Here is a 24,889-nt window from a genome sequence, read left to right as displayed (position 1 = left end):
GAGTGCCCCTCCCATTTTCAATCCCTCCCCCCATTTTCTGGGTTCCCCCCCATTTTTGGGACCCCCCCCCATTTCGGAGTGCCCACCCATTTTCAATCCCCTCCCCCATTTTCGGGGTCCCCCCCCATTTTTAGGACCCCCCCCATTTTCTGGGTTCCCCCCCATTTTTAGGACGCCCCCAATTTCAGAGTGCCCCCCCATTTTCAATCCCCCCCCCCATTTTCTGGGTTCCCCCCCATTTTTAGGACGCCCCCCAATTTCAGAGTGCCCCCCCATTTTCAATCCCCCCCCCCATTTTCTGGGTGCCCCCCATTTTAGGACCCTTCCCATTTTCTGGTGCCCCCCCATTTTAGGACCCCCCCCATTTTCTGGTGCCCCCCCATTTTAGGACCCCCCCCAATTTGGGGGAGCCCCCCCCCGTACCTGGCTGCCCGCTCGTGCCCGTGCAGGGGGAGCCCCTCGGGGGTCCCCAGGAATTTCCGCTCCAGCTCCGCCCCCAGCGGGGGGGGGGCCCAGGGGGGGAGCCCCTGCGGCAGCTGGGGGGGGGGGAGGGCGGGTGGGCGGGGGGAGGGGCGCGACCCCCATCCCCCACCCCCCAAAAAAAAAAAAAAAAAAAAAAAAAGGAACCGGGAGGGCCCGAAATGAAATGGGGTGGGGGTCTCCCAAAGTTGGGGGAGGGGGTTTGGGGGGGAATGTTTTTTTTGGGGGGGGGTCTGGGGATTTGTTGTATTTTATGGGGGGATTTTGGGGGGATTTGGGGGGACTCAGCCTTTATTTGGAGGATTTGGGGGGGCTTTTGGGAGGATTTGAGGTTTTGGGGGGGATTTGGGGTTTTTTGGGAGGAATTGGGATTTTTGGGGGGGGGGTTTGGTTTTTTTGAGGGGATTTGGGGTTTTTTTGGGGGGGAATTTGGGTCTTTTTGAGGGGGATTTGGTTTTTTGGGGGAGGTTTTTGGGTTTTTTTTGAGGGCATTTGGGATTTTGGGAGGGATTTCGTTTTTGGGAGATTTCGGGTGGGATTTTCGGTTTTTGGGTGGATTTTGGGTGTGATTTTCATTTTTTGGGTGGATTTTGGGTGGGATTTTCGGTTTTTGGGGGATTTCGGGTGGGATTTTCATTTTTTGGGTGGATTTCGGGAGGATTTTCGTTTTTTGGGGATTTCAGGTGGGATTTTCGTTTTTTGGGGATTTCGGGTGGGATTTTCGTTTTTTGGGGGATTTCAGGTGGGATTTTCGTTTTTTGGGAGATTTCGGGTGGGATTTGCTTTTTTTGGGGGGATTTTGGGGTGGGATTTTCGTTTTTTTGGGGGATTTCGGGTGGGATTTTCGTTTTTGGGGGGATTTCGGGTGGGATTTTCGTTTTTTGGGGGGATTTCGGGTGGGATTTTCGTTTTTGGGGGGATTTCGGGTGGGATTTTCGTTTTTTGGGGATTTTGGATGGGATTTTCGTTTTTTGGGGGGATTTCGGGTGGGATTTTCGTTTTTGGGGATTTCGGGTGGGATTTTCATTTTTTGGGGGGACTTCGGGTGGGATTTTCGTTTTTTGGGGGATTTCGGGTGGGATTTTCGTTTTTTGGGGGATTTCGGGTGGGATTTTCGTTTTTTGGGGATTTCGGGTGGGATTTTCGTTTTTTGGGGGATTTCAGGTGGGATTTTCATTTTGGGGGGGATTTCGGGTGGGATTTTCGTTTTTTGGGGATTTCGGGTGGGATTTTCGTTTTTGGGGGATTTCGGGTGGGATTTTCGTTTTTTGGGGGATTTCGGGTGGGATTTTCGTTTTTTGGGGATTTTGGGTGGGATTTTCGTTTTTTGGGGATTTTCGGGTGGGATTTTCGTTTTTGGGGTCATTTCAGGTGGGATTTTCGTTTTTGGGGGGATTTCAGGTAGGATATTCATTTTTGGGGGGATTTCAGGTGGGATTTTCATTTTTTTGGGGGGATTTCGGGTGGGATTTTCGGGTTTTTGGGATTTTTGGGCGCATTTGGGGATTTTTCGGGGGGTGTCGCTCACGGTGGCGCGGTGCTCGGGGCCCTCAGCGGCTCCCGGTTCTCCGCTCAGGACCTCGAATCTCCCGGAGCATCCCAACTCCAGCAGCGCCAGCGGCAGCTCCGCGGCCGCGGGGCGGCAGCGCTGGGGGGGCACCGGAGGAGTCACGGGAGAGTCACCGGAGACCCCCAAACCCTCATCCCGACCCCCCCGAGCCCTCCCGCCCTCACCGATCCTCTCCATCTCCATCCCCGCCATGACCGGAAGCGCTCCCGCCGCCACCGGAAGTACCGGAACACAACCGGAACCACCCGCATCGCTTCAACCCCGCCCCTTTCTACTTTTAACCAATCAGCGCCCGGCGCGCACTCAGCAAACCAATAGGAAGGCGGCTTCGCGCGCGCGGTGCACTGTGGGAAGGCGCCGCTCGTTTCCGCCTCGCCGCCGCGGCGTTGCCAAGGAAACCGCTCGGGGACCCCCGGGACCCCCCAGGACCCCCCGGTGCCACCCCGGTGTCCCGCGGTGTCCCCCGCCATGCTGACGCTGCCGCCCGGCCTCACCGAGGAGGAGGAGGCGCTGCAGAAGCGCTTCGCCAAGCTGAGGAAGAAGGTGGGGGCGGGACGGGGGATTTTGGGGGGGATTTTGGGGGGATTTGGGGGGGTTTTTAGTGGGATTTGGGGTGAATTTGGGGGGATATGGGGGAGATTTTAGGGGGATTTGGGATGTTGAGGAATTTTGGGAGGATTTGGGGGAGGCCTGGGGGGATTTTGAGGGGTCTTGGGGAGATTTGGGGGAGTTTGGGGGATTTGAGGTGGATTTGGGGGGGTCGAGAGGGGTTTGGGTGGATCTTGGGGGGTTTGAAGGGATTTTGGGGGTCTGGGGGTGCCCAGCATGGCTCTGGGGGGGGCTGCAGGGCGGTTCCGTGGGTCTGAGGGGCTTTGTGGGGGCTCCTTGGGGGGGTTTGGGGCCGTGGGGTTCCCCTGGGGGGGTCGCAGCCCCTCCTGACCCCCGTTTTTTGTGTCCCCCCCCCAGAAAAGGCGCTGCTGGCGCTGAAGAAGCAGCAGAGCTCGGGGGGGGGCAGCGCCCAGGGGGCATCAAACGATGTGAGAAAATGGGGAGGGGCTCTGGGGGGGTTGGGGGGAGATGGGGAGGGGGAAATGAGGAAGGGGCCGAGTTGGGGGGGAATCTCTGCTTCCCTCCCTCCCCCTCCATAGCCCCTCTATCACTGAGATCGCTTTTTGGGGAGGGGTCTCTGGTGGGGGGGGGGGGATTCTGTGCTTTGCCCTGTGGGGAGGGAGGGGGCTTTGGGCTGTGACCTCCCTGGTCCATGTCAGAGGAGCCATGGTGACCCCCCCATGGCTGTGACCCCCCCCATGGCTGTGACCCCCCCCACGGTGACAGTGACCCCCCTCACCGTCCCCTCCCCCCCCAGCCATGTCGGACCAGCGCCCCCCCTGGACACGGCCACGGCCACCGAGCAGGCCAAGCTCCTGTGACCCCCCCCCCAGCTGTGACCCCCCCATGGCTGTGACCCCCCCACGGTGACAGTGACCCCCCCCCTCACTGTCCCCCTCCCCAGCCATGTCGGACCAGCCCCCCCCTGGACACGGCCACGGCCCACTCGAGCAGGCCAAGCTCCTGTGACCCCCCCATGGCTGTGACCCCCCCCCAGAGTGACCCCCCCCATGGCTGTGACCCCCCCCACGGGTGACCCCCCCCACGGTGACAGTGACCCCCGTCACTGTCCCCCCTCCCCAGCCATGTCGGACCAGCCCCCCCCCTGGACACGGCCACGGCCACCGAGCAGGCCAAGCTCCTGTGACCCCCCCACGGCTGTGACCCCCCCACGGTGACCCCCCCCCACGGTGACAGTGACCCCTCCTCACCGTCCCCCCTCCCCAGCCATGTCGGACCAGCCCCCCCTGGACACGGCCACGGCCACCGAGCAGGCCAAGCTCCTGTGACCCCCCCCCCAGCTGTGACCCCCCCCATGGCTGTGACCCCCCCCCTGGCTGTGACCCCCCCCCACGGTGACAGTGACCCCCCCTCACTGTCCCCCTCCCCCCCAGCCATGTCGGACCAGCCCCCCCTGGACACGGCCACGGCCACCGAGCAGGCCAAGCTCTTGGTCAAGTCCGGCGCCATCAGCGCCATCAAGGCCGAGAACACAAAATTCGGGCTTCAAACGCTCCCGGACCCCTCGAGGGCAAGCTCAAGGTGAGACCCCCCCCCCCCCCCCCGCCCCCCAAAATGGGGGAGGGGGGGCACCGGGGACACCCCCAGACCGCCAGGACCCCCCCAAATCCTCTGGATCTCCCCCAGACCCCTGGGATCGCCTCGGGAAGCCCCAGGACCCCTGGGATCACCCCAGAACTCAACACCCTCTGTGGAACCCCCCCCAAGACCCCCCCTGGGACCCCCCCCAACCCCCTCTGGGACCCCCCAAAACCCTCCAGGACCCCCCAACCTTTCTGAGAACCCCCAAAACCCCTCCCTGGGACCCCCAAATCCCTCCAGGACCCCCCAACCCTTCTGAGAACCCCCAAAACGCCTCCCTGGGACCCCCAAATCCCTCCAGGACCCCCCAAGCCTTCTGAGAACCCCCAAAACCCCTCCCTGGGACCCCCAAATCCCTCCAGGACCCCCCCAGCCCTTCTGAGAACCCCCAAAACGCCTCCCTTGGGACACCCAAAACCCCTCTAGGACTCCCCCCAGGGCCCCCCAGGACCCCCCAGGATATCCATGGGATGCCCCCCAAAACCCCCCTGGGACCCCCCACAACCCTCCAGGACCCCAAACCCTTCTGAGAACCCCCAAAAACCCCCCTGGGACCCCCCAAAACCATCCTGGGACCCCTCTAAACCTTCCTGGGACCTCCCAAAGTCCCCCTGGGACCCCCCCAGACCTTTCCCACCATCTGAGAGTTTTAGGACCCCCTCCCAGAATCCCCCTCAGTCCCTCTCAGACCCTCGGGGGGGCCGTGGGGGCGTTCTGGGACCCCCCCCTCACCTCTGTGCCCCCTCCAGGACCCCGAGAAGGGCCCCACCCCCACCTTCCAGCCCTTCCAGCGCAGCGTCTCGGCCGACGACGACTCCCAGGAGGTACCGAACCCCAAAATTGGGGGGCTGGGGGGGCTGGGGGGAGTGAGGAGACCCCCCCCACTTTGTATGAGGGGTGCCCTGAGACCCCCCCCAATCCTGCTCTCCCCCCACAGTCACGCCGCCCCCAGAGGAAATCTCTCTATGAGAGGTGAGTGGGACCCCCCCGGATGGGTCTGGGGTCCTTCCAGTGGGTCTGGGGTCCCCCCGGCTGGGTCTGAGGTCCCCCCCAGGGCTTTGGGGCTCGCCTGTGTGGGTCTGGGGTCCCCCCTTTGTAGGTCTGGGGTCTTCTCAATGTGGGTCTGGGGTCCCTCCAGGGCTTTTGGGCTCCCCGTGAGGGTCTGGGGTTCCCCTGATGCTTTGGGGTCTCCCTTGGGGTTTTGGGACCCCCCCCCATGTGGGTCTGGGGTCCCCCTGGGGTTTTGGGGACCCCTGACCCCCCCCCGTGTCCCCCCCAGCTTCGTCAGTGCCAGCGAGCGGCTGCGGGGAGCCCGAGGGGGGGGCGCGGGGGGAGCCCCCCGAGCGGGGGGAGCGGCGCCTGGACTGGGACCCCGAGCCCGAGCCCGAGGAGCGGCGGGGAGCGCGACGGAACCTTCCGGAGTACGAGGGTTAAAAATTCATGAGTGGGGAGGGGGCTTCCTGAAATTGGGGAGGGGGGTCCTGAGAACCCCTGGGGGGGCTCTAAAAATTCAGGGGGGTGGGAATTGAATCTTCATGGGTGGGGGGGGGCCTGAAAACTCATAGGGGGGTCTAGAAACTAATGGGGGGAGGCTTGAAACGTCATTGGGGGGGGCTTTGAAACCTTATGGGGGGGCCTTAAAACTTTATTGGGGGGGCTTAAAACCTCATTGGGGGGGGCCTAAAAATCTTACTGGGGGGGGACTTAAAACCTCCTTTGGGGGGGGGCTTAAAACCTCCTTGGGGGGAGCCTAAAAACCTTTACGGGGGGGGCTTAAAACTTTTTGGGGGGGGGCTTAAAACCTCATTGGGGGGACTTAAAACCTCATTGGGGGAGCTTAAAAATCTTATTGGGGGGGGACTTAAAACCTCGTTGGGGGGGCTTAAAACTTCATTGGGGGGGCTTAAAACCTCAGGGGGGGGGCCTGAAAACTCCTGGGGGGTGCTGGGGGGGGTCCTAGGGCTGTCCCCCATTCCAGGGGTCTGTCCCTATTTCCCCATGGCTGTCCCCAGTCCTGGGGGTCCGTCCCCAATTCTGGGGGTCTCTCCTCAGTCCTGGGGGTCTCTCCCCATCTCTGTGCCCCCCACCAGGGTCGGACTCGTTCCCCGAGCGCCGCCCCCCCCGCAAGGGGAACACTCTGTACGTGCACGGGGCCGAGCTGAGCCCAGAGCTGCTGCGAGGAGCCTTCGGCCCCTTTGGCGCCATCATCGACCTCTCCATGGACACGCCCCGCAAGTGGGTGGGGCTGGGGGTGGGGCTTTGGGTGGGCAGGGTCATGGGTGACATCATTGACCTCTCCATGGACACGCCCGGCAAGTGGGTGGGGCATGGGAGGGTGGGGCACAAGGGTGGGGTTGTGGGAGGAGTTACAGGCTGGGGTGGGGTTGGGTAGGGTGTGGTCACTAATAGGAGGAGCCAACGGTGGGTGGAGTCATATGTGGGAGGAGCTAAATGGGGTGGGATAGGGTTAGGGTGGAGCTAAAGGTGGGGGCAGCCACAGGTGAGGTGGGGCTTGGTGGGTGTGGCCGAAGTGGGTGGTGCTGCAGGTGCGTATGGGTGTGTCCTACCGTGTCCCCACCCCCCCGCGTCCCTCTGTCCCCTCAGCTGCGCCTTTGTCACCTTCGAGAAGATGGAGTCAGCCGACCAGGCCATGGCCGAGGTGGGGCTGGGGGGCTTTGGGGGGCTCGGGGTGCTTTGAGTGGGATTTGCAGGGTTTAGGGTCGAGTTTGGGGGTGATTGTGCTGGTTTGGGTGGGGTTTGTGCTGGTTTGGGTGGGATTGTACTGGTTTGGGTGGGATTTGTGCTGGTTTGGGTGGGGTTTGTGCTGGTTTGGGTGGGATTTGTACTGGTTTGGGTGGGGTTTGTGCTGGTTTTGGGTGGGATTGTGCTGGTTTTGGGTGGGTTTTGTGCTGGTTTGGGGTCTAATGTAGGTGTGATTTGGGTGTGGGGGTTTGGGTGGGATTTAGGTGAGATTGGGCTGGTTTGGGGGTGGGGGTTTGGGTGGGATTGGGCTGGTTTTGGGGTGGGGGTTTGGGTGGGATTGGGCTGGTTTTGGGGTGCGGGTTTGGGTGGGATTGAGCTGGTTTGGGGTGTGATTTGTGCTGGTTTTGGGGTGATCTGGCTCTGATTCCTGCTGGTTTTTGGGGTGGTTTGTGCTGGTTTTTGGGGTGGTTTGTGCTGGTTTTGGGGGTGATCTGGCTCTGATTCCTGCTGGTTTTGGGGGTGATTCGTGCTGGTTTTTGGGGTGGTTTGTGCTGGTTTTTTGGGGTGGTTTGTGCTGGTTTTGGGGGTGATCTGGCTCTGATTTGTGCTGGTTTTTTGGGGTGGTTTGTGCTGGTTTTGGGGGTGATTTGTGCTGGTTTTTTGGGGTGATTTGTGCTGGTTTTTGGGGTGGTTTGTGCTGGGTTTGGGGGTGATCTGGCTCTGATTCCTGCTGGTTTCGGGGGTGGTTTGTGCTGGTTTTGGGGGTGATCTGGCTCTGATTCCTGCTGGTTTCGGGGTGGTTTGTGCTGGTTTTGGGGTGGTTTGTGCTGGTTTTTTGGGGGTGGTTTGTGCTGGTTTTGGGGGTGATCTGGCTCTGATTTGTGCTGGTTTCGGGGGTGGTTTGTGCTGGTTTTTTGGGGTGGTTTGTGCTGGTTTTTTGGGGTGGTTTGTGCTGGTTTTGGGGGTGATCTGGCTCTGATTTGTGCTGGTTTCGGGGGTGGTTTGTGCTGGTTTTGGGGGTGATCTGGCTCTGATTCCTGCTGGTTTTGGGGTGCCCCCCCAGCTGAACGGGGCCGTGGTCCAGGACGTGCAGCTCAAGGTCAGCATCGCCCGCAAGCAGCCGCTGCTGGACGCGGCCACCGGCAAATCCCTCTGGGGGTCCCTGGGTGAGCCTGGGGGGAATTGGGGGGTCCTGGGGTGGGGCTGGGGGTCCCTGGGTGAGCCTGGGGGGGAAATGGGGGTCCTGGGGCGGGCTGAGGGGGAGCTGGGTGAGCCTGGGGGGGAAATGGGGGGTCCTGGGGCAGGCTGGGGGTTCCTGGGTGAGCCTGGGGGGAAATGGGGGTCCTGGGGCGGGGCTGGGGGTCCCTGGGTGAGCCTGGGGGGAAATGGGGGATCTTGGGGCGGGGCTGGGGGTCCCTGGGTGAGCCTGGGGGGAAATGGGGGGTCCTGGGGCAGGCTGGGGGTCCCTGGGTGAGCCTGGGGGGGAAATGGGGGGTCCTGGGGCAGGCTGGGGGGTCCTGGGGGGGCACTGGGGGTCCCTGGGTGAGCCTGGGGGGGGACTGGAGGGTTCTGGGGGGGACTGGGGGGAGCTGGGTGAGCCTGGGGGGTGATTGGGGGGAGCTGGGGGGCCCTGGGTGAGCCTGGGGGGGGACTGGAGGGTTCTGGGGGGGACTGGGGGGAGCTGGGTGAGCCTGGGGGGTGATTGGGGTGAGCTGGGGGACCCTGGGGTGAAACTGGGGGGGATCTGGGGGGTCTTTGGGTGAGCCTGGGGGGAGCTGGGTGAGCCTGGGGGTCCTGGGGGGGTCATCATGGGGGGAAACTGGGGGGGGATCTGGGGGTCCTTGGGGGATCCTGGGGGGAGTCTGAGGGGCTTGGGTGATCCTGAGAGGAATCTGGGGGTGGTCCTGTGGGGATCTGGGGGTCCTTGGGGGATCCTGAGGGGAATCTGGGGGTCCTTGGGTGATCCTGGGGGGTCCTGGATTAGCCTGGGGGGCTCTGGGGGTCCCTGGATGAGCCTGGGGGGAGCCTGGGGGGCTTGGGGGGCTCTGGAGGTCCCTGGATGAACCTGGGGGGCTCTGGGGGTCCCAGGGTGAGCCTGGGGGGATCTTCAGGGGGTTCTGGATGAGTCTGGGGGAACTGAAGGAACCTGGGGGGGGGGGGGGGGTCCTGGGCGTCCCTGGATGCATCTGGGGGGGAGGGGGAGGGTCTGGGGGGTTCTGGGGGGTCCCCCTGACCCCCGGTGCCCCCCCAGCGGTGAAGAACAGCGCCAAGGGCTCGCACCGGGACAAGCGCTCGCAGGTGGTTTACAACGAGGACCTGTTCGGGGGACAATAAAGGACACGGGGACGCTGTCATTGTCACCCGGGGGTGGCACCTGTGGTTATTGGCACCTGGAGGGTGGGGACGCCCCTGTGGTGGCACCTGGGGGGGGACAGGGATGTGTGTGTTGGCACCTGGCAGCAGGATGACACGTTTATGGTCACCTGGTGTGAAAAAGGACACGTTTATTGTCACCTGGGGGGAGAGGCACCTGTTCATTGTCACCTGGGGGGGGACAGGAACAGCTGTGGTGCGTTCAGGGTCTGCCCAGGTGTGCCCAGGACAGTTCCAGGATGGCTCCAGGTGTGCCCAGGTGTGTCCAGGGTAGCTCCAGTTGTGCCCAGGTGTGCCCAGGACAGTTCCAGGATGCCCCCAGGTGTGCCCAGGACAGTTCCAGGATGCCCCCAGGAGTGCCCAGGTGTATCCAGGATGCCCCCAGGTGTGCCCAGGACAGTTCCAGGATGCCCCCAGGTGTGCCCAGCTGCCCCCAGGATGCCCCCAGGTGTCCCCAGGATGCCCCCAGGTGTGCCCAGGTGTATCCAGGATGCCCCCAGCTGCCCCCAGGTGTCCCCAGGATGCCCCCAGGTGTGCCCAGGATGCCCCCAGGAGTGCCCAGGTGTCCCCAGGATGCCCCCAGCTGCCCCCAGGTGTATCCAGGATGCCCCCAGGTGTGCCCAGGATGCCCCCAGGTGTGCCCAGGATGCCCCCAGGTGTGCCCAGGTGCCCTCAGTCCAGGAAGCCCAGGTCCTCGTCGCGCAGCCGCTCCCTCAGCCAGGGCAGCACCTCGAAGACGCTGACGTGGAAATCGCGGGCGAAGGAGGGGCGGCGGGGCAGGTCACAGGTGGAGACCACGCCCCAGCTGACCACGCCCACCTGGGGACAGGGAAACACCCACCCGGGGTCACCTGGGGTCAGGGACCACGCCCCAACTGACCACGCCCACCTGAGGACAGGGAAACACCCACCCGGGGTCACCTGGGGTCAGGGACCACGCCCCAGCTGACCACGCCCACCTGGGGACAGGGAAACACCCACCCGGGGTCACCTGGGGTCAGGGACCACGCCCCAGCTGACCACGCCCACCTGGGGACAGGGAAACACCCACCCGGGGTCACCTGGGGTCAGGGACCACGCCCCAGCTGACCACGCCCACCTGGGGATGGGGGGAACACCCACCCGGGGTCACCTGGGGTCAGGGACCACGCCCCAGCTGACCACGCCCACCTGGGGACAGGGAAACACCCACACGGGGTCACCTGGGGTCAGGGACCACGCCCCAGCTGACCACGCCCACCTGGGGACAGGGAAACACCCACCCGGGGTCACCTGGGGTCAGGGACCACGCCCCAGCTGACCACACCCACTCAGGGTCACCCAGAGGTCAGCTCCGCACCTGGGAGCACCAGTTTGTCCCAGTGCCCGTCCCAGTCCCCCCCAGTCCATCCCAGTCCATCCCAGTCCCCCCCCAGTCCCCCCCAGTCCCTCCCAGTTCCCCCCAGTGCCCATCCCAGTCCCCCCCAGTCCCCCCAGTCCCCCCCAGTTCCCCCAGTGCCCAACCCAGTGTCCTCTCTGACCTGGAAGTGTCGCTTTCCCCAGGTGACAACGACGGGGCCACCGGAGTCACCTGTGGGGGGAAACTGGGATGGACTGGGAGGGACTGGGAGGGGGACTGGGATGGAACTGGGATGGACTGGGGGGGACTGGGATGGAACTGGGATGGACTGGGAGGGACTGGGGGGGACTGGGGGGAGACTGGGGGAGACTGGGATGGACTGGGAGGGACTGGGGGGGACTGGGATGGACTGGGAGGGACTGGGATGGACTGGGGGGGACTGGGGAGGGACTGGGAGGGACTGGGGGGGGGACTGGGAGGGACTGGGAGGGACTGGGAGGGACTGGGTTCACACTGGTCTGCACTGGTCTGTACTGGTCTGCACTGGTGCGTACCGGGGCAGGCGTTGGGGTCCACCTGGGGCTCGTGGCCCCCCGAGCACAGGAACCGGGGGGTGACGACGTCGTCCAGGGAGGTGACGTTGGCGTAGGGGGGGGCACGGAGGGCGTCGGCCTCGCACGGACCCCGCTGGGGACACAGGGGACAGTGAGGGGACAGTGAGGGGACAGTGGGGACAGGGGGGCACGGAGGGCGTCGGCCTCACACGGACCCCGCTGGGGACACAGGGGACAGTGAGGGGACATTGGGGACATTGGGGACAGTGAGGGGACAGTGAGGGGACAGTGGGGACAGTGAGGGGACATTGGGGACAGTGAGAGACACAGGGGAGAGTGAGGGGACAGTGGGGACAGTGAGGGGACATTGGGGACAGTGAGGGGACATTGGGGACATTGGGGACAGTGAGAAACACAGGGGACAGTGAGAGACACAAAGGACAGCGAGGGGACATTGGGGACAGGGGGGCACGGAGGGCGTCGGCCTCGCACGGACCCCGCTGGGGACACAGGGGGGACATTGGGGACACATTGGGGACACATTGGGGACATTGGGGACAGTGAGAGACACAGGGGACAGTGAGGGGACATTGGGGACAGGGGGGCACGGAGGGCGTCGGCCTCGCACGGACCCCGCTGGGGACACAGGGGGGACATTGGGGACAGTGAGGGGACAGTGAGGGGACACTGGGGACAGTGAGAGACATTGGGGACAGTGGGGACAGTGGGGACACAGGGGACATTGGGGACAGTGAGGGGACATTGGGGACAGTGAGAGACACAGGGGACATTGGGGACAGTGGGGACACAGGTGACAGTGAGAGACACAGGGGACAGTGAGGGGACATTGGGGACACAGGGGGACAATGGGGACAATGAGGGGACATTGGGGACACAGGGGGACATTGGGGACAGTGAGAGACACAGGGGACAGTGAGGGGACAATGGGGACAGTGAGGGCACATTGGGGACAGTGAGAGACACAAAGGACAGCGAGGGGACATTGGGGACAGGGGGGCACGGAGGGCGTCGGCCTCGCACGGACCCCGCTGGGGACACATTGGGGACATTGGGGACAGTGAGGGGACATTGGGGACACATTGGGGACATTGGGGACAGTGAGAGACACAAAGGACAGTGAGGGGACATTGGGGACAGTGAGGGGACACAGGGGACAGTGAGAGACACAGGGGACACACTGGGGACAGGGGGCCACGGAGGGCGTCGGCCTCACACGGACCCCGCTGGGGACACATTGGGGACATTGGGGACAGTGAGGGGACATTGGGGACAGTGACAAACACAGGGGACAGTGAGGGCACATTGGGGACATTGGGGACAGTGAGAGACATGGGGACACAGGGGGACATTGGGGACAGTGACAAACACAGGGGACAGTGAGGGGACATTGGGGACAGTGAGGGGACATTGGGGACAGTGAGAGACACAGGGGACGGTGAGGGGACATTGGGGACAGAGCGGGGACACTCAAGGGGACACAGGGGACGGTGAGGGGACATTGGGGACACTCAAGGGCACAAGGGGACACAGGGGACGGTGAGGGGACATTGGGGACATTGGGGACACACAGGGGACAGTGAGCGACACAGGAACAGACCCAGAGATGTCACAGGGACACGGGAGGTGACACAGGGACACGGTGGGGACAGAGGGACCCGGGAGGTGACAGAGGCACCCGGGGGTGTCCCCGGGGGTGTCCCCAGGGGTGTCACTGTCCCCACCTGGTCCCCCAGCTTGAGCAGAACCTTCTGGCGCTGCAGCCCCGCGGAGCCGCGCGGGGTCAGGAAAAACGCCTCGACGTTCTTGGGGGGCAGCAGCAGCCGGCCTGGGGGTCACACAGGGGTCACGGGGTCACACAGGGGTCACGGGGTCACACAGGGGTCACACAGGGGTCACGGGGTCACACAGGGGTCAGGGGGTCACACAGGGGTCAGGAAAAACGCCTCGACGTTCTTGGGGGGCAGCAGCAGCCGGCCTGGGGGTCACACAGGGGTCACAGGGTCACACAGGGGTCACACAGGGGTCAGGGGGTCACACAGGGGTCAGGGGGTCACAGGGGTCAGGAAAAAACGCCTCGACGTTCTTGGGGGGCAGCAGCAGGCCGGCCTGGGGGTCACACAGGGTGTCACGGGGTCACACAGGGGTCACACAGGGGTCACACAGGGGTCAGGGGGTCACACAGGGGTCACACAGGGGTCACGGGGTCACACAGGGGTCAGGGGGTCACAGGGGTCAGGAAAAACGCTTCGACGTTCTTGGGGGGCAGCAGCAGCCGGCCTGGGGGTCACACAGGGGTCACAGGGTCACACAGGGGTCACGGGGGTCACAGGGAGGTCACACAGGGTCACACAAGGTGCAGGGAATTGGGGGGGGTCCCAGGGAAGGGGGGCTTGGGGGGCCCTGTTTGGTTCCCTTGGTGGGTCCCTGGGGGGTCTGGGGGGACTCAAGGGGGTCCCTGAGGGATTTGGGGGTCCCTGGGGGGGTCCCAGGGGGTCCTGGGGAGCTCAGGGGGGTAATGGGGATCCCTGGGGGGATTTGGGGGGTCCTGGGGGGGGTCTCAGGGTGGGGGTCCCGGGGGGTCCTGGGGGCGGTCTCAGGGTGGGGGTATAAGGGGGGGGGGGTCTCAGGGTGGGGGTCCCGGGGGGATCTCGGGGGGGGGGTCCCGGGGGAGGTCCTGGGGGGGATCTCAGGGTGGGGGTCCCGGGGGGGTCTCAGGGTGGGGGTCCCGAGGGGGTCTCGGGGGGGTCTCAGGGTGGGGGTTCCAGGGGGCGTCTCAGGGTGGGGGGTCCCGGGGGGGTCTCAGGGTGGGGGTCCTGGGGGGGGAGTCTCAGGGTGGGGGTCCCAGGGGGGTCCCGGGGGGATCTCGGGGGGGATCTCAGGGTGGGGGTCCTGGGGAGGTCTTGGGGGGGATCTCAGGGTGGGGATCTCAGAGTGAGGGTCCCGGGGGGGGTCTCGGGGGGGATCTCAGGGTGGGGGTCCCGGGGGGTTCCCGGGGGTCTCACGGTGGTCCTGGCAGGAGCTCCTCTCCGGCAGCCGCCAGCGCCCGCGCCGCGCCCTCGGTGCAGGGGATGCAGATGGGGCTGGGGGATGGGCACAGAGGGTGGGGGGAGGGGTCAGCACCCCAAAACCCCCCCCGGGGACCCCTCCCCAAACCCCCCCGAGCCCCCCCCCTCACCGGTGGGTGCTGGAGGGGGGCACGGCCCGGTCCAGCTGCACCAGGGCCACGTCGAAGTCGTAGAACTCGGGGACGCCGCGGGGCTGGCGCGAGCCGGGGCTGAACTCGGGGTGCAGGAAGAGCCCCCGCACCCCCCGGTGCTCCGGGAGCCTGGGGAGGGGTCTCGGGGGTCAGGGGGGGTCCCCAAAAACCCCCCAGGAACCCCCAAATCCCAGCAGGAACCCCCCCAAACCTCCCCGCACCCCCCGGTGCTCCCGGGAACCTGGGAGGGGTCTCGGGGGTCAGGGGGGTCCCCAAAAACCGAACGGAATCCCAAAACCACCCAGGATCCCCAAAACCCCCCCAGGAACCCCCCCAAACCCCCCGGGGCTGAACTCGGGGTGCAGGAAGAGCCCCCGCACCCCCCGGTGCTCCCGGGAGCCTGGGGAGGGGTCTCGGGGGTCAGGGGGGTCCCCAAAACCCCCCAGGATCCCCAAAACCCCCCCAGGAACCCCCAAATTCCAGCAGGAACCCCCAAAACCCCCCCAGGAACCCCCAAATTCCAGCAGGAACCCCCCCCAAACCCCCCCAAACCCCCCGGGGCTGAACTCGGGGTGCAAGAAGAGCCCCCCCCGCACCCCCCGGTGCTCCGGGAGCCTGGGGAGGGGTCCCGGGGGTCAGGGGGGTCCCCAAAAACCCCCAGGAACCCAAAACCCCCCCAGGAACCCCCAAATTCCAGCAGGAACCCCCCCAAACCCCCCCAGACTTAACTTGGGGTGCAGGTAGAGCCCCCCCCGCACCCTCCGGTGCTCCCGGGGAGCCTGGGGAGGGGTCGGGGGGGTCCCCAGGTGTGTCCCCAGGTATCCCAGGTGTCCCCACCAATGTCCACGCCCAGCCAGGTGGGCTCATCCTCGGAGGTGAAGCAATGGGCAGTGCCCCAGGTGTGTCCCCAGGTGTCCCCAGGTGTCCCCAGGTGTGTCCCCAGGTATCCCCAGGTGTCCCCAGGTATCCCCAGGTGCCCCCATCCCATTCAGGGCTGTCCCCAGGTATCCCCAGGTGTGTCCCCAGGTGTGTCCCCAGGTGTGTCCCCAGGTGTCCCCAGGTGCCCCCAGCCCATTCAGGGACATCCCCAGGTGTCCCCCAGGTATCCCCAGGTGTCCCCAGCCCACTCAGGGCTGTCCCCAGGTGTGTCCCCAGGTGTCCCCACCGATGTCCACGCCCAGCCAGGTGGGCTTATCCTCGGAGGTGAAGCAATGCGCCGCCGTCAGCACGAAGTACGGGGACACCAGGGAGCCCTGGCAGCGCTCCTGGCCCCGCCCGGGCCGCTGGACAGACAGGGGACACGGCCTCAGGTGTGCCAGGTGTCCCCAGGTGTCCCCAGGTGCGCCCAGGTGTGTGCCCCATTGTCGCTGCACCATCACTGTCACCCCCAGGTGTCCCCAGGTGTCCCCAGCCCCCAAGCTGTCCCCCAGGTGTGCCCAGGTGTGTCCCTCAGGTGACCCAAATCCCGCCAGGTGTTCCCAGCTGTATCCAGGTGTCCCCTTCTCACTGTCCCTGTGTCCCCAGCTGCCCCCCCAGGTGTGCCCAGGTGCCCCCCAGGTGTGCTCAGGTGTCCCCCAGGTGTGCCCAGCTGTCCCCCAGGTGTGCCCAGCTGTCCCCCAGGTGTCCTCCAGGTGTACCCAGGTGTCCCCTAGGTGTGCCAGGTGTCCCCAGCTGCCCCCCAGTTGTGTCCAGGTGTCCCCCCAGGTGTGCCGTGTCCCCCAGCTGTCCCCTAGGTGTCCCCCAGGTGTGCCCACGTGTCCCCCAGGTGTGCCCAGGTGCCCCCCAGGTGTGCCCAGGTGTCCCCAGCTGCCCCCCAGTTGTGTCCAGGTGTCCCCCAGCTGTCCCCTAGGTGTCCCCCAGGTGTGCCCACGTGTCCCCCAGGTGTGCCCAGGTGTGCCAGGTGTCCCAGGTGTGCCCAGCTGTCCCCCAGGTGTCCCCCAGCTGTGTCCAGGTGTCCCCCAGGTGTGCCCAGCTGTGCCCAGGTGTGCCCAGCTGCTCCCCAGGTGTGCCCAGGTGTGCCCAGGTGTGCCCAGGTGTGCCAGGTGTCCCCAGCTGTCCCCCAGCTGCCCCCCAGGTGCCCCCCAGGTGTGCCCAGGTGTGCCCAGCTGCCCCCCAGGTGTGCAGGTGTGCCAGGTGTGCCCTCACCGTGGCTGTCACCGTCACCTCCCAGGGGTTCCTCTCTCTGTCCCCGGCCCCGGCGAACTCGAGGCTGACCCCGCACAGCCCCAGTGTGGAGCTCTCGTCTGCCGGGGGGAATTCGGGGCTTTTGGGGCTTTTTGGGCTTTTTGGGGCTTTTTGGGGCGTTTTGGGGGATTTGAGGGATTTGGGGCTTTTTTTGGGACAGTTTTGGGTGGGTTTTGGGGTTATTTTGGGAGTTTTGGGGCGGTTTTTTTGGGTAGTTTTTGGGGTTTTGGGGTTTTTGGGGTGGTTTTTGGGGCTTTTTTGGGGACATTTTTGGGTGGGTTTTGGGGTTATTTTGGGGGTTTTGGGGGCTTTTTGGGGGAGTTTGGGGGATTTGGGGGCTTTTTGGGGCTTTTTTTGGGACATTTTTGGGTGGGTTTTGGGGTGGCTTTTGGGGTGGTTTTTGGGGTTATTTTGGGAGTTTTGGGGTGGTTTTTTGGGTAGTTTTTGGGGCGGTTTTGGGGTTTTGGGGTGGTTTGGGTGATTTGGGGATTTTTGGGGACATTTTTTGGTGGGTTTTGGGGTTTTTTGGGGCTTTTTGGGGCGTTTGGGGGGATTTGGGGCTTTTTTTGGGACATATTTAGGTGGTTTTTGGGGTGGTTTTTTAGGTAGTTTTTGGGGTGGTTTTGGGGCTTTTTTGGGGACATTTTTGGGGACATTTTTAGGTGGGTTTCGGGGTGGTTTGGGGTTTTTTGTGATGGTTTTGGGGCTTTATTAGGAATTTGGGGATTTCAGGGGGGTTTTTAGTGGGTTTTGGGGTGGTTTTGGGGGTGTGGTTTTGGGGTGGTTTTTTGGGGTTATTTTGGGAGTTTTGGGACATTTTTGGGGTGGTTTTTGGAGTTTTTTGGGGGGGGTTTGGGGCTTTTTTGAGAATTTTGGGATTTCAGGGGGTTTTTAGTGGTTTTTGGGGTGGTTTTTGGGGGTTTCTGGGGTGTTTTTGGTGTTTCTGGGGTGGTTTTTGGGGTTTTTGATAATTCTGGGATGGTTTTTGGGGGTTTTTGGGGTTTGAGGGGTGGTTTTTGGGGTGGTTTTTGGGGGTTTCTGGGGTGTTTTTGGTGTTTCTGGGGTGGTTTTTGGGGTTTTTGATAATTCTGGGGTGGTTTTGGGGGGTTTTGGGGTTTGAGGGATGGTTTTTGGGGTGGTTTTTGGGGTTTCCGGGGTGTTTTCGGGGCTCCCAGGTACCGATCATGCGGTGGAAGACCTCCTGCAGGTCCTCGGTGTCCCTCAGGTAGAAGGTGTGCTCCTCGCCCGCCTTTTTGGAGGCCAGCTCGTTCAGCACCTCCCTGTGGGCGTCCTGCCCCAGCCCGAAGGTGTAAACGTCTGGGGAGGGGGACGGGGGCTCAGGGCGGCCCAAAAACCGCCCCAAAAATCAGCTCAGAACGCCCAAAACCACCCCAAAACCACCCCAAAATCAACCTGAAACACCCAAAACCACCCAAAACTGCCCCAAAACCAGCCTGAAACACCCAAAACCACCCAAAACTGCCCCAAAACCAGCCTGAAACACCCACAACCACCCAAAACCACCCTAAACCACCCCAAAACCAGCCCAAAATCAGCCCAGAACACCCTAAACTGCCCCAAAACCACCCCAAAACCAGCCTGAAACACCCAAAACCACCCAAAACTGCCCCAAAACCAGCCTGAAACACCCAAAACTACCCTAAACCACCCCAAAACACCCCAAAACCAGCCTGAAACACCAAAACCCACCCAAAACCACCCCAAAACCAGCCTGAAACACCCACAACCACCCCAAACCACCCTAAACCACCCAAAACCACCCCAAAACAGACCAGAACACCCAGAACCACCCAAAACAGCCCAAAATATCCCAAAATATCCAAAACCATCCCAAAACCAGCCCAGAACACCCCCAAATACCCCAAAACAGCCCAAAACCAGCCCAAAATATCCTAAAACATCCAAAACCACCCCCAAAATCAGCCCAGAACACCCCTAAACACCTAAAACCACCCCAAACCACCCCAAAACAGCCCAAAACAGCCCAAAATATCCAAAACCACCCCAAAATAGCCCAGAACACCCCAGAACACCCCTTAACACCCAAAACCACCCCAAACCACCCCAAAATATCCCAAAATATCCAAAACCACCCCAAAATAGCCCAAAATCAGCCCAGAACACCCCAAAATACCCCAAAACAGCCCAAAATATCCAAAACCACCCCAAAACCAGCCTGAAACACCCTAAATCCCCCAAAATCACCCCAAAACTACCCCAAACCCACCCCAAAATCAGCCCAGAACACCTCAGAACACCCAAAACAGTCCAAAATCAGCCCAAAATATCCCAAAACATCCAAAACCACCCCAAAACCGCCCCAAACACCCCCAGGAATCCCCCAAAATCCCCCAGGACCCCCGAATCCCCCCAAGCCCCCCATGCAGGACCCCCCAAATCCCCCCTGGGACCCCTCAAATCCCCCCAGGACCCCCCAAATCCCCCTAATTTCCCCCAAATCCCCCCCAGGACCCCCCAAATCCCCCCAAGATCCCCCCAAATCCCCCCCAGGACCCCCCAAATCCCCCCCAGATGCCCCCAGGCCCCACCCAGGACCCCCCAAATCCCCCCCAGGACCCCCCAAACCCCCCCGGGACCCCCCAAATCCCCCCCAGATGCCCCCAGGCCCCACCCAGGACCCCCCAAATCCCCCTAATTCCCCCCAAATCCCCCCCAGGACCCCCCAAATCCCCCCAGGCCCCACCCAGGACCCCCCAAATCCCCCCCAAATCCCCCCCAGATGCCCCCAGGCCCCACCCAGGAACTCCTCGCGGGGGTCCCGGGGGTCTCTCCCGATGCTCAGCAGCTCCCGGATCTGCTGCAGGACCCGCACTGGGGACCCCCCCATGTTGGCACGGCCTGGGGGGCACGGGGGGGTCCCGGGTGAGAATGGGGGGGATTTGGGGGGTCCCGGGGGGATTTGGGGGGTCCCAGGGGGGATTTGGGGGGTCCCAGGGGGGATTTGGGGGGGTCCCAGGGGGATTTGGGGGGGTCCCGGGGGGATTTGGGGGGTCCCAGGGGGGATTTGGGGGGGTCCCGGGGGGATTTGGGGGGGTCCCGGGGGGATTTGGGGGGTCCCGGGGGGATTTGGGGGGGGGTCCCAGGGGGGATTTGGGGGGGGTCCCGGGGGGATTTGGGGGGGGGTCCCAGGGGGGATTTGGGGGGGTCCCGGAGGGATCCTGGAGGGTCCTGGGGGGATCCTGGGGGGGTTTAGAGGGGGATTTTGGTGGTCTCAGGGGTTTTGGGGGGGGGTCTCAGTGCTTTTGGGGAGCTCAGGGGGGTTTTGGGGGGATCCTGGGGGGGTTCCTGAGGGGGATTCAGGGGGATTTTGGGGTTCCTGGGGAGGGTTCAGGGGGGATTTGGGGTTCTGGGGGAGGGTCTCAGGGGGATTTGGGGTTCCCGGGGGGGGTCTCAGGGGGATTTGGGGTTCCCGGGGGGGCGCTGAGGGATTTTTGGGGTTCCCGGGAGGGTCTCAGTGGGATTTGGGTTCCCGGGGAGGGTCTCAGGGGGGATTTTGGGGTTCCTGGGGAGGGGCTCAGGGGGATTTGGGGTTCCCAGGGGGAGGGTCTCAGAGGGATTTGGGGTTCCCGGGGAGGGGCTCAGAGGGATTTGGGGTTCCCGGGGAGGGGCTCAGGGAGGATTTTGGGGGTCCTGGGGAGGGTCTCAGGGGGATTTTGGGGTTCCCGGGGAGGGTCTCAGGGAGGATTTTGGGGTTCCCGGGGGGGGTCTCAGGGGGATTTGGGGTCCCGGGGGGGGTCTCAGTGGGATTTGGGGTTCCCGGGGAGGGTCTCAGGGGAATTTGGGGTTCCCGGGGAGGGTCTCAGGGGAATTTGGGGGATTCAGGGGGTGTTCAAGGAGGATTTTGGGGTTCCCGGGAGGGTCTCAGGAGGATTTTGGGGTTCCCGGGGGGGGTCTCAGTGGGATTTGGGTTCCCGGGGAGGGTCTCAGGGGGATTTTGGGGTTCCTGGGGAGGGGCTCAGGGGGATTTTGGGGTTCCTGGGGAGGGTCTCAGGGGTTTTTGGGGTTCCCGGGAGGGTCTCAGGGGGATTTGGGGTGTTCAGGGGGGGTTCAGGGAGGATTTTGGGGTTCCCGGGGAGGGGCTTGGGGAGATTTGGGGTTCCCGGGGAGGGTCTCAGGGGGATTTGGGGTTCAGGGGAGGGGCTCAGGGGGATTTTAGGGTTCCTGGGGGGGGGCTCAGGGGGATTTGGGGTGTTCAGGGGGGGTTCAGGGAGGATTTTGGGGTTCCTGGGGAGGGTCTCAGGGGGATTTGGGGTCCCAAGGGGGGGCTCAGTGGGATTTGGGGTCCCGGGGAGGGTCTCAGGGAGGATTTTGGGGTTCCCAGGAGGGTCTCAGGGGGATTTGGGGTTCCTGGGGAGGGTCTCAGGGGGATTTGGGGTGTTCCAGGGGGGGTTCAGGGAGGATTTTGGGGTTCCCAGGGAGGGTCTCAGGGGGAATTTGGGTTCCCGGGAGGGTCTCAGGGGGGATTTGGGGTTCCCGGGGAGGGGCTCAGGGGGATTTGGGGTGTTCAGGGGGGGTTCAGGGGGTTTTGGGGTCCCGGGGAGGGTCTCAGGGAGGATTTTGGGGTTCCCGGGAGGGTCTCAGGGGGATTTGGGGTTCCTGGGGAGGGCTCAGGGGTTTTTGGGGTTCCTGGGGAGGGGCTCAGGGAGATTTTGGGTTCCCGGGGAGGGTCTCAGGGGGATTTGGGGTTCCCGGGGGGTTCAGGGAGGATTTTGGGGTTCCCGGGGGGGGTCTCAGGGGGATTTGGGGTCCCGGGGGGGGTCTCAGTGGGATTTGGGGTTCCCGGGGAGGGTCTCAGGGGAATTTGGGGTTCCCGGGGAGGGTCTCAGTGGGATTTGGGGGATTCAGGGGGTGTTCAAGGAGGATTTTGGGGTTCCCGGGAGGGTCTCAGGAGGATTTTGGGGTTCCCGGGGGGGGTCTCAGTGGGATTTGGGTTCCCGGGGAGGGTCTCAGGGGGATTTTGGGGTTCCTGGGGAGGGGCTCAGGGGGATTTTGGGGTTCCTGGGGAGGGGCTCAGGGGGATTTTGGGGTTCCTGGGGAGGGTCTCAGGGGTTTTTGGGGTTCCCGGGAGGGTCTCAGGGGGATTTGGGGTGTTCAGGGGGGGTTCAGGGAGGATTTTGGGGTTCCCGGGGAGGGGCTTGGGGGGATTTGGGGTTCCCGGGGAGGGTCTCAGGGGGATTTGGGGTTCAGGGGAGGGGCTCAGGGGGATTTTAGGGTTCCTGGGGGGGGGCTCAGGGGGATTTGGGGTGTTCAGGGGGGGTTCAGGGAGGATTTTGGGGTTCCTGGGGAGGGTCTCAGGGGGATTTGGGGTCCCAAGGGGGGGCTCAGTGGGATTTGGGGTCCCGGGGAGGGTCTCAGGGAGGATTTTGGGGTTCCCAGGAGGGTCTCAGTGGGATTTGGGTTCCCGGGGAGGGTCTCAGGGGGATTTGGGGTTCCTGGGAGGGTCTCAGGGGGATTTGGGGTGTTCAGGGGGGGTTCAGGGAGGATTTTGGGGTTCCCAGGGAGGGTCTCAGGGGGAATTTGGGTTCCCGGGAGGGTCTCAGGGGGGATTTGGGGTTCCCGGGGAGGGGCTCAGGGGGATTTGGGGTGTTCAGGGGGGGTTCAGGGAGGATTTTGGGGTCCAGGGAGTGGTCCAGGGGGGTTTTGGGGTTCAGGGGAGGGGCTCAGGGGGATTTGGGGTGTTCAGGGGGGGTTCAGGGGGTTTTGGGGTCCCGGGGAGGGTCTCAGGGAGGATTTTGGGGTTCCCGGGAGGGTCTCAGGGGGATTTGGGGTTCCTGGGGAGGGCTCAGGGGTTTTTGGGGTTCCTGGGGAGGGGCTCAGGGAGATTTTGGGTTCCCGGGGAGGGTCTCAGGGGGATTTGGGGTTCCCGGGGGGTTCAGGGAGGATTTTGGGGTTCCCGGGGGGGTCTCAGGGGGATTTGGGGTCCCGGGGGGGGTCTCAGTGGGATTTGGGGTTCCCGGGGAGGGTCTCAGGGGAATTTGGGGTTCCCGGGGAGGGTCTCAGTGGGATTTGGGGGATTCAGGGGGTGTTCAAGGAGGATTTTGGGGTTCCCGGGAGGGTCTCAGGAGGATTTTGGGGTTCCCGGGGGGGGTCTCAGTGGGATTTGGGTTCCCGGGGAGGGTCTCAGGGGGATTTTGGGGTTCCTGGGGAGGGGCTCAGGGGGATTTTGGGGTTCCTGGGGAGGGGCTCAGGGGGATTTTGGGGTTCCTGGGGAGGGTCTCAGGGGTTTTTGGGGTTCCCGGGAGGGTCTCAGGGGGATTTGGGGTGTTCAGGGGGGGTTCAGGGAGGATTTTGGGGTTCCCGGGGAGGGGCTTGGGGGGATTTGGGGTTCCCGGGGAGGGTCTCAGGGGGATTTGGGGTTCAGGGGAGGGGCTCAGGGGGATTTTAGGGTTCCTGGGGGGGGGCTCAGGGGGATTTGGGGTGTTCAGGGGGGGTTCAGGGAGGATTTTGGGGTTCCTGGGGAGGGTCTCAGGGGGATTTGGGGTCCCAAGGGGGGGCTCAGTGGGATTTGGGGTCCCGGGGAGGGTCTCAGGGAGGATTTTGGGGTTCCCAGGAGGGTCTCAGTGGGATTTGGGTTCCCGGGGAGGGTCTCAGGGGGATTTGGGGTTCCTGGGGAGGGTCTCAGGGGGATTTGGGGTGTTCAGGGGGGGTTCAGGGAGGATTTTGGGGTTCCCAGGGAGGGTCTCAGGGGGAATTTGGGTTCCCGGGAGGGTCTCAGGGGGGATTTGGGTTCCCGGGGAGGGGCTCAGGGGGATTTGGGGTGTTCAGGGGGGGTTCAGGGAGGATTTTGGGGTCCAGGGGAGTGGTCCAGGGGGGTTTTGGGGTTCAGGGGAGGGGCTCAGGGGGATTTGGGGTGTTCAGGGGGGGTTCAGGGGGTTTTGGGGTCCCGGGGAGGGTCTCAGGGAGGATTTTGGGGTTCCCGGGAGGGTCTCAGGGGGATTTGGGGTTCCTGGGGAGGGCTCAGGGGTTTTTGGGGTTCCTGGGGAGGGGCTCAGGGAGATTTTGGGTTCCCGGGGAGGGTCTCAGGGGGATTTGGGGTTCCCGGGGGGTTCAGGGAGGATTTTGGGGTTCCCGGGGAGGGTCTCAGGGGGATTTTGGGGTTCCCGGGGAGGGTCTCGGGGGATTTGGGGCGCCCACCGTCGCTCATGATGACGATGACGTGGCGGGTGCTGTTGGTGACCGGGGGGGGCCGCAGCCCCTGCAGCTGCTCCAGGCGCTCCTGGTGCACCAGCAGCTCGTACACGGCCCGCAGAGCCCCCGCCAGGTTGGTGCCCGGGCCCTGCGAGTACTCTGGGGGGGCAGGGGCCTCAGCGGGACCCCAAAATCCCAAAAAACCCGGCAGAGATCCCACTAAAACCCCAAAATCCCAAAAAACCCGGCAGAGATCCCACAGAAACACCAAAACCCCCAAAACCCCAAAAAACCCGGCAGAAATCTCACAGAACTCACAGAAACACCAAAAATCCCAAAAATCCAAAAAAAATCGGCAGAGATCCCACTAAAACACCAAAAACCCCCAAAACCCGGCAGAGATCCCACAGAACTCACAGAAACACCAAAAACCCAAAAATTAAAAAAAAAACCCGGCAGAGATCCCACAGAATCCACAGAAACACCAAAAATCCCAAAAATCCCAAAAAAACCCGGCAGAGATCCCACAGAACTCACAGAAACCCCAAAAATCCCCCAAAAAGAACTCGGCAGAGAGCCCACAGAATCCACAGAAACACCAAAAATCCCAAAAAAAACCTGGCAGAGATCTCACAGAACTCACAGAAACCCCAAAAACCCAAAAATCAAAAAAAAAAACTCGGCAGAGATCCCACAGAAACCCCAAAAATCCCAAAAAACCCGGCAGAGATCTCACAGAATCCACAGAAACATCAAAAATCCCAAAAATCCCAAAAAAACTCGGCAGAGAGCCCACAGAACTCACAGAAACCCCAAAAATCCCAAAAATTAAAAAAACTCGGCAGAGATCCCACTAAATCCCCCAAAATCCCAAAAAACCCGGCAGAAATCTCACAGAATTCACAGAAACACCAAAACCCCCCCAAAAATCACAAAAATCCCAAAAAACCTGTCAGAGATCTCACAGAAACACCAAAAACCCCCAAAATCCAAAAAAACCTGGCAGAGATGTCACAGAACTCACAGAAACACCAAAAATCCCAAAAACCCAGCAGAGATCTCACAGAAACCCCCAAAACCCCCAAAAT

At 63.2% G+C, this 24,889-nt stretch overlaps 4 protein-coding genes and 1 long non-coding RNA gene across 5 annotated transcripts; 2 read left to right on the top strand and 3 right to left on the bottom strand.

The window, feature by feature from the left end:
• Positions 1 to 423: 423 nt before the first annotated feature.
• LOC132323027 (superkiller complex protein 2-like) lies at positions 424 to 2,588 on the bottom strand (the record flags this gene model as incomplete). The annotated part of the gene is made up of 2 exons (XM_059837802.1): positions 2,009 to 2,588; positions 424 to 536 (listed from the first exon to the last, which is right to left on the bottom strand). Coding segments are annotated over exons 1-2 (347 nt in total), but the record flags the coding sequence as incomplete, so codon positions are not given.
• On the top strand, positions 2,519 to 9,481 carry LOC132323026 (negative elongation factor E-like). Its single transcript, XM_059837801.1, has 11 exons — positions 2,519 to 2,593; positions 2,875 to 2,906; positions 3,017 to 3,087; positions 4,054 to 4,201; positions 5,011 to 5,085; positions 5,199 to 5,233; positions 5,541 to 5,682; positions 6,352 to 6,496; positions 6,866 to 6,920; positions 8,028 to 8,130; positions 9,216 to 9,481. The coding sequence occupies exons 1-11, from the start codon at positions 2,519 to 2,521 to the stop codon at positions 9,430 to 9,432; spliced, it is 1,098 nt and encodes a 365-aa protein (XP_059693784.1). The 3' UTR covers positions 9,433 to 9,481.
• A 50-nt stretch (positions 9,482 to 9,531) lies between these two features.
• Positions 9,532 to 10,680, top strand: LOC132323024 (basic salivary proline-rich protein 2-like). The gene is made up of 3 exons (XM_059837799.1): positions 9,532 to 9,659; positions 9,692 to 9,754; positions 9,890 to 10,680. The coding sequence occupies exons 1-3, from the start codon at positions 9,577 to 9,579 to the stop codon at positions 10,284 to 10,286; spliced, it is 543 nt and encodes a 180-aa protein (XP_059693782.1). The 5' UTR covers positions 9,532 to 9,576; the 3' UTR covers positions 10,287 to 10,680.
• A 1,534-nt stretch (positions 10,681 to 12,214) lies between these two features.
• Positions 12,215 to 14,288, bottom strand: LOC132323025 (uncharacterized). Its single transcript, XR_009485218.1, has 3 exons — positions 14,254 to 14,288; positions 12,973 to 13,076; positions 12,215 to 12,279 (listed from the first exon to the last, which is right to left on the bottom strand). It is a non-coding gene; the product is annotated as an uncharacterized LOC132323025 (long non-coding RNA).
• A 134-nt stretch (positions 14,289 to 14,422) lies between these two features.
• On the bottom strand, positions 14,423 to 24,039 carry LOC132323023 (complement factor B-like). Its single transcript, XM_059837798.1, has 7 exons — positions 23,808 to 24,039; positions 19,410 to 19,511; positions 17,811 to 17,948; positions 16,593 to 16,690; positions 15,613 to 15,730; positions 14,733 to 14,847; positions 14,423 to 14,576 (listed from the first exon to the last, which is right to left on the bottom strand). Exons 1-7 carry the CDS (start codon positions 23,815 to 23,817, stop codon positions 14,423 to 14,425), a joined length of 735 nt encoding a protein of 244 aa, XP_059693781.1. The 5' UTR covers positions 23,818 to 24,039.
• Positions 24,040 to 24,889: the final 850 nt, after the last annotated feature.

Source organism: Haemorhous mexicanus, unplaced genomic scaffold, assembly GCF_027477595.1.
Source record: "Haemorhous mexicanus isolate bHaeMex1 unplaced genomic scaffold, bHaeMex1.pri scaffold_254_ctg1, whole genome shotgun sequence".
In the NCBI taxonomy this organism is placed as follows: Eukaryota; Metazoa; Chordata; class Aves; order Passeriformes; family Fringillidae; genus Haemorhous; species Haemorhous mexicanus.
Note: the sequence above shows the minus strand (reverse complement) of the source record. Positions and strands in the feature narration are given on the sequence as shown.